The sequence below is a fragment of the Anguilla rostrata genome, chromosome 6 (genome assembly GCF_018555375.3).
Source record: "Anguilla rostrata isolate EN2019 chromosome 6, ASM1855537v3, whole genome shotgun sequence".
Classification (NCBI taxonomy): domain Eukaryota; kingdom Metazoa; phylum Chordata; class Actinopteri; order Anguilliformes; family Anguillidae; genus Anguilla; species Anguilla rostrata.
Window position 1 is genome coordinate 33,675,875 of NC_057938.1, and position 11,321 is coordinate 33,687,195.

An 11,321-nucleotide genomic window follows, 5' to 3' on the forward strand; every position below is an offset into this window, starting at 1 on the left:
CAGACCTTTGAATCCTGTCCAATTCTGTCTGATATCAGGCTAGGTAAAATCCTCAGATGGCCAACATATTTCATAAAACAGCCTTCCCAAAATATGCAGAAGTAGCCTAACGGGTTGAGTGAGGGGTGAAACCGTGACACTTGGTCGTTTAATACTGCACTGCTTCTGTTCTCCAATAGAAACGCATTCTTCATTCCGAGACTGAGAGAGAGAGAGAGAGAGAGAGAGAGAGAGAGAGAGAGAGATCGTTATTACTCGACTTTATTTCTGTAAACAGCTCCCTGAGGTTTCAAGGGGAGAAGCGAAGTCTTATGTTAGTAGTAAACATTCAGGAACAGCCGTTATGTCTGTGGAAGTGCAGCGCGGTCTCGGAAGTGCGCGTTCACTGTTTCGGGGGACACACCAGGAAGAAGTGGGAGCGATGAGTCTCTTCCAGTGCGCTACCTAATGTAAACCTTCAATCTCTCTGAAGGGAGCGGAGTGCGGACGGCGAGGGACAGAGGCGGCAGCGCCCGGCTGAGAACTGTGAACAGAGCGCTCCCCTCCCCCGGACGGAACAAGCATGTTGCCTGGGAGAGCAGCCGGCCGCGGGGATTACGGAACCGATCCGTCCGCTCATAACAGAACGCACCTGGAGCAGTGGGTTCTGGAACATAGCCTGTTCGCATGAGGAACCGAAGGGAAAGAAAAAGTGTTGAACATGATGAAAGGATATGCCATGGAAGCGGTTAAAGCCTCTCCCGAAAAGGTACAGAAACATATTTCGATAATATTAACGAGTGTAATAATAACAATAATACATATTATTATTATTAATGTAGATATGTCGAAATTGTGAGCCAGTAAAAATAAGTGTTAAGTACAAAAATAAAGTAGGCTATTTAAGTATTTGTTTTAGCAATTTAGAGTTTATAGCTTGACATCTCTTAAAATTATATAATTACGGGACCGGCAACAGCAGTTTATTTGAAATGTATCTTTATTAATGAATATGAAATTTAGTTATGTTTGTATTTATTTATTTTCACAAAGTGAGCCCCAAAGTGATACTTTGGCCTTCCCTCCTTAATGCCGCGACTCCGCGCTTTGAGTGCTTCCAGTTTTGATGCAGGTTTAAGAACCACTTAGCAACAACCCACCTTTGTAGCAATTCATTGTAATGAACCTCTTTAGCTGTGCCGTTTTTGGAGTTTCCCTGATCTTTTGCCCGACTGCCATTTCTGAAATTATAATCTTTGATTTTGATCGCGTTCGTACCGCTGAAATCCACACTTAATCCGCCAATCGCCGTAGGCATATCAGCACGTCCTTTGCTACCGTCAGAACTGAGAAAATATTTCGAAATTTAGTAACTCTGAATATACGTTCATGCTAATTGTAGTTTATAAGTAAGACATTTTCCCCTATCAGGGGACAAAACTCCAAGATAAGTTTTTGTCATGAATTGTATGACTCATTCAACAGCATTGGTTTATTAATGTTTTTTTTTTTTGGTAATACTCAATGAATAAAACCGACCCCAGCAGCAGCCTACTCAGATGATTCACTATCTTTACGTCTTTGCTATGTGTTCTTTCCATTTAAACCAGATATATTCCAATTATTCTGAAGGTCTGATTTCCCAAAATTTTACAACACATGATTGTTTAATTATATGCATTCACGGTTTTATTAGTATTAGTAGCCTAATCTAATCTATATTTTAATTACAAACGCGTGAGATGGCCGATATTGTTTGACGTATATTGGCAAGATGAATAACAACGGTTTGCATACGTTTGCTTTGAATTATAAAGCTTTTTATTTCATTTACTTTGCTCTGTTTAACAAAGTAGCACGCCAGCTAATATACCTGTCTGCTTCCTGTTATCATTGTTTTTGTCCATATTCTGTTGATAAAATTATTTTTAATAGTATGCAGTTTTTACATAGGCTACTTTTTTTTTTTAAACATGAAAACTGTATATTTAAGGTTTAATACATATTATTATGCCTCTTGAAGGCTTAATCCTTACCGACCTAAATGGGGAAGTTGGAAGTGTTGCCATCTTTTACAACCTTTTAATCTTAACTGAAAATACAAAGGGCAATAAAACTAAAAAGCAGAATCTCATTTTGGCTGTCATCTTGCGACCTTGTGCACAATCTAAACCTTTCCCCTGGGAAAAGGCCCATGTCGATCATGTATTGTTGGGGGTCTGGCTAAATTATTTTAGTTATTTTCCAGCCCATTTTCACTATATGGCTTGTATTTGTCACTCCGAGATTTTTCAAAAGAGCCCTATCCCCCACTCCTATTTCGTTATCATTTCTATATCTGTGAGGTAATATCCATTGCATTCTGGTAGAAGGGTAAGGGCACACACACACACACACACACACACACATTTGTGCATAGAAAGTGAGTGACAATAGACATGTATGATTTGTTTATATAAGTAGTATGTAACAGTGGCACAAAGTGTAATACTTGCAAGGTGAGACATTTTAATCAAAATACCTTGTGACATGTTAGTGGCCTCTTTTGAAGTCATTTATCACCCTTCCTTTTTCTCTGTCTCTTTCCTGGGCCTGTGGTGTGATCCCAGCTCAGGAAGCTTGTTTTAAACCCTGTAGAAAAATTATGACAGTGGCATAGTTGTAGTGTAGGCACACCATTACAGATAATCCTGCAGCAAAATCTGTGTTGCTTCAGATTATTATCAATAAATTAATACATAATTGAAATAATAAATATAAGTTTATGCAAGCAATATGCATTATTCATTTCTAAAAATTAAGTAGATTACATCTTTCTGGAGATTATTGAATGGATGTGTTCAAGATATGATTACTAATTTGGCTTCTTTGAATTACATATCCCGTACATAGATTTAATCAGATTCAGTGGATCAAGGAAATGGCTACTGAAGAGAAATGCACTAAAAATAAATGTAAGCATGTGGATTTGGGAGAGACTACTGTCTGTTGACTGAGAGGATGTTATGAATGTCTCCATTATAGGGCTTTCTCTCCTCTCCAAGAGAAGTCTGCCAATTTGGAATTTCATATTAGATCATTTGAAACTTCAAGACTAACATCCTGTAGATAAGTTAGAAGTGTGTGTGGGCGTGCGTATGTGTCTTTGTGTGTGTGTGTGTGTGTGTGTGTGTGTGAAGGTGCAGGTCATTTATGCATGAGTGTGTGTGCACAAATGCATGCGTTAATATATGTATATGTGGAGCATGTAAGTATGTATGTATGTATGTATATATATGTGTGTGTGTGTGTGTGTGTGTGTGTGCACGTGTGTGTGTGTGTAAGTGTGTGCATGTCTATTGATTGTGTCCATATGTGTGATTTCCTGATAAATGCAGGAGCCATGTAAAACCCTCTTGTTCTGAATTATGTTTTGCTGTAATAGGTCTCTGGACATCAGCTTGGGGGGAGCCTGTACCTGGCCAGGCCTGCCTGCGTGTGACGAGTGAACTGTGGCCCTCTCCTCCTAGTCTGTTGTTGCCTCTGTTAAATTGGCCCTCGCTGGGCTGGAAGAGAAATGCAATGAGCTTTGCTATCATCAGATATCCCGGCATGGACCAAACCGGGCTGCAGGGCCTTGCCACTTAAGTAGACCTCAGCTCCTCTGCCTGGGATGAGTAATTGCCACAGGATTACCCCAAGACTTTCTCAACAGAGTGCACTTACCGCAAATGCTAGTGCTGACCTAAGGTCTTAAAAGAACATTCTTTGTTTTTCATGTCTTTTTTTCACAGTGGATTTTATTCAGTTAGATTTTTTCATATTGGTATTGTTGCTGTCATGACTGACTGAGTTCCTGGAGCCACAATTCAGCTTGCACTATGGAGTTACAGGGGAGACTGTGGATTACGAACTGTGGGCCTTCTTTCCTGGGATCTTGGATAACGCTTTTGATCAGCCTGCAGTTTTTGCAGCTTCACCTGGCCTTGGCCTGCCCAAAGGAGTGCCGCTGTGACAAAATCTTCATCTACTGCAACGAGCGCAGTCTGACATCTGTGCCTCTGGGAATACAGGAAGGATACAAGACCCTCTTCCTCCACAACAACCAGATCAACAATGCCGGTTTCCCCCTGGAACTGCACAATGTGGCCTCTGTGGAGACGGTCTACCTGTACGGCAACCAGCTAGATGAGTTCCCCCTGAACCTGCCAAAGAACGTTCGGGTCCTCCACCTGCAGGAAAATAACATCCAGACGGTCTCCCGGGCAGCCCTGGCCCAGCTCTCCCGGCTGGAGCAGCTACACCTGGATGACAACTCCATCTCCACTGTGGGGGTGGAGGAGGGTGCCTTCCGGGAGGCAGTCAGCCTGAAGATGCTCTTCCTTTCTAAGAACCATCTGAGCAGTATCCCTATTGGCCTGCCTGAGGGCCTGAAAGAGTTGCGGCTGGATGAGAACCGCATTGCCATGATTGCAGAGGAAGCCTTCAGGAACGTGTCCAAGCTAGAGCGCCTCCTGCTGGATGGAAACCTCTTGACGGATGATGGCATCCCCCCCTACACCTTCCGGGACCTGGTCAACCTCCGGGAGCTGTCCATGGCCAGGAACTCCCTGACGGTGCCCCCACCCCTGCCACCAGGAAACTTCCTGCTGCGGCTCAGCCTGCAGGAAAATCAGTTGGTGGAAATTCCTGTGTCAACCTTTTCCCACCTCAACCAGCTCCTGAAGCTGGATATCTCCAACAACCAGCTACAGTCTCTGACGGAGGGGGTCTTCAATGGCCTGGTAAACCTGAAGCAGTTAACTGTCCGCAACAACCTGTGGCGTTGTGACTGTGGGATCAGGTGGGTGATCATGTGGCTAAAGAGCCTGCCGCCAATGATTAACGTCCGGGGGTTCATGTGCCAGAGCCCCGAACAGGCACGGGGCATGGCAGTACGAGAGCTCAATCTGGATGCAGTTCAGTGCCCAGAGAGCACTGGCACCCCCTCTTTACCATGGTTTACCCCTCTGCCCACATCCCTTGCACCTGCCACTGTCACCCTGCCTCCTTCACCCATGTTCTCTCCTGCAACCCCACCCCCTTTGCTCCCCATACCCACGACAGATTGTGACCAGGGTGGTCCTGCCCTCCTGCCACCCCGCCCCCCACATATAGATCCTCTGCAGATATCATTCCACGTGGTGAACGACACCTGTATCCAGGTGATTTGGAGCTCTGGCTTTCCTGTTACTGCATACAAGGTCTCCTGGGCCAAGATGGGACAGAGTCTGGTAGGTGACAAACTGCAGGAGCAAACTGTTGGGGGGGACCGTCGGCGGTTGGACCTGGTAAAACTGGAGCCTAAGTCCACTTACCGCATTTGTGTCTACATCCTGGACAGCTTCAATAGCTACCGTCCAGGAGACGATACCATCTGCTCAGAGGCCACCACTAAATCCTCTCCTTACAGGCCCAGCAACAAGGCCGGTGGGCCAGAGCAGGCCACACAACAGAATGCCGGCTCTCAGATCTTGCTGGCTGGCCTGATCGGGGGTGCAATTGTGGTAGTCCTGGTGGTCCTCCTAAGCATGTTCTGCTGGCACATGCACAAGAGAGGGCCGTCCTCATCCAAGTGGAAGTACAACCGGGGACGGAGAAAAGATGACTACTGCGAAGCAGGGACAAAGAAGGACAACTCTATCCTGGAAATGACTGAAACTAGCTTTCAGATTGTCTCCCTTAATAACGAACAGCTCCTGAAGGGAGACTTCCGGATACAGCCTATTTACACCCCGAATGGGGGGCTGGGCTTTGGGGACTGTCACCTTAGTAACAGCAGCATAGCACACTGCAAAAGCAATGTTCCAAATGCTGACTGCTGTCACACATGATGGCTTTCAGTTCACTGTAGAATCTTTGTAATAAGAATACACTTCACTTTTCTGTACTATATATTTCGAAGACCTGTCTACAATGTCATTTATACCGTGGACAACTATGTGGAATCTATCTTTTTTCTATTCCTTAGTAAACATGCAAAATGTTTTTTAATTTGTTGGTTTTTTGGAGTGGTGTTACTCAAGCACTGAACAGATGAGTTTATACAATCAAAGCTGTGGAGCTACTTCTTGCAGATGCTGTTCAGTTTTTACTTTGGAGTGTTATAAGGTCTGGAGTCTTTGCTAACCACAGATGCAAAATATGCCTTTTGCACAGAAACACATTAACCCCTTCACAGAACAGTGGTTAAGATAACACAGTTGTCACTGAGTGTAAAAGCATCTGATTTGACTACGAAAGAAAAGTGGGGGTTTTGATGCAGGACCTTGAAAAGAGGCTAACCAGCCATGCAGGATGGTTTTTGTGCAAATCACAAGGAAACTGAATTAATTTCAGTACACAGTGAGTTTGACTGGGGAAAGGGAATAATGAAAACGATCCTGTGAATTAAGTTAGTAATGCATAGAATCACCAAAGGTGGAAAATCCAGGTTCAATAGGTAAAAGTCCCCAGTATTTTGTTCCAGTCACCTAGATCTGCTAATTAGCACAATTGTTCAGCCAGGAGGTAATTAGTGAAATCAGCTGGCAGAGTTTATGGGTGGATGAAATACATGGACGGACTTTTACTTTCTGACCCCTGAATTTTCCACCTCTGGGAAACACTTATGTTTGCTTGTGCAGAAACTCCTGACCACCAGGGGCAGGTGTATTCATTCTATACAGAAGACCTGTTCTTCATGTATTCTTGGAAAACACTGCATCCATTAACTTTTCTTTTTGGTTTAAACTATCAGCAATTTTGACACGTCACTTCTACAGACAAACACTTTGTTATGCAAGCACTTTGTTTATAGCATTCAATTAGATTATTGTGTTCTTCACAGCATCAATCATCACATTCCAGCCTCTTTTTAAAATGAATTGTGCACAATTCTACTTGATACATATCCTCTAAAATGCACATATATGTTTATCAATAATTGAAAAATATGAAGGAACAATTGTTTTCTGTGGTGGGTGGCATTTGGGAATTTAGTACCTCTTTGTCTTTCACCAGTCAATCACAGGGAAAATAGTAATAATATCCCTGAATTATTAATGGCAGTCAGCATGGATCATTAGACTTCTTCATTGGTTTTCTGATTTCAAGCTGGCTAAGCATGAATTTAGCATCTCTAGAGCCAGTGACATCTGGTGATGCCAAAATGTCGATAGAGGTGATAAAAGTACACCATTGATCTGTGCAAATTACCCAGGGTTCTGATCTTAAAAAAAAGGTGAATGAGTTTTTATATTTAACTGCTTTCCCATCTCTTCAAAGGTAAAATTAAAATATGTTCAGTATTGCACATGGTTCCTGAAATGGCTTACAGTTTGAAATGCAATTTTCCACCCATAATGTATTTATTACATACTTTTACTTGGGCTAAGTTGGATTTGACAACAACTTCATTTTACCTGGTCTATTCAAAGAATTCCCCCTCTATAATCCAACATCCAAAAATGGAGAATTACAAAAAGACTGGATTTTTCACCTGTAGTTTGCCTGACCAGCTAAAAGAGATGAAGGTGAAATTAATCCAATAACCATACATTTGACTTCCTTTTGCATTTGCCCATTTGGTCAGCCAGAAACCTATGCTGGCTTAAACCTCACTATGATACATTTGCTCAAAAGCAAAGTTATCATCTGGTTCAAACAAATATATCTGGCAGCATCTTACTCTGTGGTTACCAAAGTCTTTTTTTCTGGTTCTTATTAATTACAGATGAAAAAATGTTTATGAAATGTTATAAGAACTGCACTCTGGTTTTCTGAGCCTTGTCAGAGCATAATGCTTCCTTTCTCAAAGGCAGGCATCCACAGACATTTATACTATAAAGCAGCTCATTAAATCTTCAGAGAGTGCTTAAGGAAACAAGGACTTCAGTTCACAAAGTCTAAAGCCTTGCTTCTGGTGTTTATTCTTGACAAAAAGCTAGCGCTGTACCACAACTGCCAGTATGATAACTTGGTTGATTTTGCCTTACCCTTACCCCATTTTAATAACATCACTCATGTTCCTACAGTCAATCTGAGTCTTAAATCAATTGATCTTTTGATAAGATGGAAATAGTAAAATAATCACAATATGGGAAGCACATGCTAAGATCACATCACACACAATGTATAGAATGCCTGCCATTTTGAAAAGTGTCTCAATTAATAAGGTTAAAAATAATAGTCATTGAGGTGAGGCGAATGTAGAGGGAATTTAACTATGACATTCTGCTTTTTATGTTGCTTTTTATTTCTCCATAACTCGTCTAGAATACTCACATTGCAGTGCTAATGCACATTACTGCACTGTAATCAGTGGTTATCAGCAGTTTCCGGTTTTTTTGTATTCCTGGCATACATAACCTAAGATGATGCCTAGTGGAGGTCTGAAATAAGCACGAAGGGATTGCACCATTATTCTTGTCATAATTTCTCAATGCATCTACAAGTAATCAGGTTGTTTTTGTAAGTTATGACACTGAGTAAATACTCACCAAGTTATTATTGCTCTTACTATGGCAGCATTTGCGCATACTTTATTCATACAATCAGTTCAGAATGACTTGAGGATCTATTCAATCCAACTGCAAAGCATATAAAGAAAATATAAATATAAATAATAAAAATAATAATAATAATAATAATAATAATAATAATAATACATTTAAAAAAATGTTTTACTGTAGACAACTCTGCAACTTTCCCATTTGCACTTGGATTGAGTTAACATTGATGTACATGAGGCTACTTGGGAACCAAAGTTTACTTTTTGTTCTCTTACAAATTACTGTTGTTGTTTTATGTATGTGCCTTGAAATTAACTTACAATGTAAAGTCCTTGAAACTTTAAAATGTTTTTGCACAAAATGTAAATATAGAACTGATGTTTTATTTGGAAATAAAAAAGCCATGAGATTTTAACTTTAACTTTATTTACCTAAACCCTAATATTAAGGATTCTCATTTTCACACTCATCAAGGGGAACAAAAAAAAGGAGAAAAAAGTGGTTTCACTGTTTAAATATCAGCCTAGAGGTCCTTTGTAACAATAATTCTGTTTCTTTTTTAAACATACACATTAGAGTAGGTGCTAAATATGTTTTGTCCAGTTGAGTACTAGAAAACCTGAGTTGGCAAGGAGTCAGTTCCTCAGTCTGGGGGATGGAGACCTGAACAATTTTCATGGGGAAATGGTGGAGAAATGTTTCATTGTCTCTGTACAGTATCTGGCTCTTTCTCTGTCTCTGTTTCTAAGGTTGTTGTGCATTGTTAAGATGATTTCGCAATGATCTGCAAACGGCAACGCCCAAGTTTATTTGAATGTGTTTTGTCATTAATTGTTTTACATGCATTGCATCATCACATTAGTTATTTTTCAGCTTGTAGGGGGACAGAGTGATCAACCGTTACATGATGTGTTTATCTACAGCCTTATGGACTGGACCATCTCAATCACCCACACATACGCAAACACACAGCCACACATACAGTACATACCCGCATGTCTGCATACACAGAAACACACATGCACACACACACTCAGACACTGCTAATCTTATTGCCCATCTGATTTATCAGAACCTTAAAGACTACTATCCAAAAGTTATTAAATTGCATGCTTGAAAAAAGCAGCTCAAAAAATAACTTCAGTATTATCTGCTATCAGACTTTAATAGCACTGGGGCTTTGTGGTTGAGGTTGGGCTGTACTAGAGGGATTTTTTTTTTCTTATTAGATTGCATCATAACTGTGCATCCACTGTTTTTAATCCATTCCCATGGCTTGTTTGGGCTTGCAGATAATTTGATCTTGCTGATAATTCATCACAGTTAGTCAAATGCTGAAGTTCTCTATTAAGTGCATATAGGGTAGAAGTTTAAAAGAATTAATTCATTGTTCCATCTGGTTCATTGTAGGACCGGCTCCACTGGAACCCAACACTCTGTATCTTCAGATCATTCTGGGAAAAAGGACAGGTTCTCTCCAATATTTTTGCCCTGCTTAATTTCCAACATGCCATGGTCTGCTCTTCATGCTTTACCCAGGAAATGTCAGACCATCATGAAAAATATCTCTCTCAACTCATTCTTACTGCTGACGTCATGTGAGATGTCACAGGAATCATGGAATTCTGGGGGGAAAAACACATCCTACTTGTGAAATGTAATTGGTGGAATGAAAAATATTGTGTTTTACACCAGTGTGGCCACCTTTTTGTCAAGGGAGATACAAAGAGTTAAAGTAAATACTGCCTGAATTTCTACAAAAAAATAATCATTCCTGGCGGATGACTTTCTAAGAATTTATCCTGAAAATTTTCATTAAATTAGACTGGTTCTTATTTCCTTGATATTTTATTTAGTAATGGGGTGGTTGACAGTGTGGTTGCAGAGAGCTGACTGAACCACAGTGAAGGGCTATTCAAGGGCTGACTTCCATCATTATTCACGGTGTTCATTAAAGTGGCCTGTAATTTGCCACGTCTTCCCCTTTTTGTTTACTGGCTGTTTATCTTTGATATTATTTGTGTTCAACAAATTTACAAAATATATTACTCCTATTAGAAATCTAGTTTCTTTCAAAAACCACTCACCCCTGTGTCATAGTTCACCTCTTAATATTGAACACTTTCTTTCCGTTTTTACCATAACAATAGTAGTGCTCTAAATTTAATATGTACACCAGAAAGCTTAACAAAATTCACATAAAAGCAAAATAAATTCAGAACATTGCTTTAAGGCATGCTGAAATATAATGGTGTACTTTATTCTTGGAAAATCTGAAAGAGAAGAGTAGTAAAATCACTGTCTCCCACAGGGCCAGTTTTAGGCTGCTATATTAGGGTGGGCTGGTTGAAATAATAGGTGGGTAACTTGGGCGCAGTGGCGTCACCAGAGTTGGTGTCACCCAGCGTGGTTGACCGGTGGTGGGGGGCTTGCTGTTGGATACTGTCGATGGTGGTGGGGGGGGGGTTGTGGGGAGAATGTGCTGGCGGGTGTGGGCGCGAGCAATTGCATGTTATGCATTCAAATGACAAAGCGCTTCTCGTCACATGAATACCGCCAATTAAATCAACCGGCAGTACACTGCATCAGAGAAACTAGCTGTTTCAGACATTAGAAACGGTACTGGTATTTTCTGTGTTATTTTTCCATTGGCTGAACAAAAAAAATTTTTTCTCAACTTTTAATTGGGTGGGCAAGACGCATGTTTGGGTGGGCTGAGCCCAACCCTGCCCTTAGCCACCGCCGGCCATGGTCTCCCATTTTTAAGAGGAAGGGGAAAGATTGTCATATGACACATTGTAAAATATGCATGTGGAAAACACATTTTTTATT

At 41.0% G+C, this 11,321-nt stretch overlaps 1 protein-coding gene across 1 annotated transcript; it reads left to right on the forward strand.

Annotated features, from left to right (window-relative positions):
- Window positions 1–228: 228 nt before the first annotated feature.
- LOC135256983 (leucine-rich repeat transmembrane protein FLRT2-like) lies at window positions 229–10,178 on the forward strand. The gene is made up of 2 exons (XM_064339299.1): window positions 229–748; window positions 3,404–10,178. Exon 2 carries the CDS (start codon window positions 3,840–3,842, stop codon window positions 5,829–5,831), a length of 1,992 nt encoding a protein of 663 aa, XP_064195369.1. The 5' UTR covers window positions 229–748; window positions 3,404–3,839; the 3' UTR covers window positions 5,832–10,178.
- Window positions 10,179–11,321: the final 1,143 nt, after the last annotated feature.

Excerpts from the sequence above, each read along its gene's own strand:
- LOC135256983 (XM_064339299.1), top strand. The coding sequence starts at position 3,840 with ATGGAGTTACAGGGGAGACTGTGGATTACGAACTGTGGGCCTTCTTTC.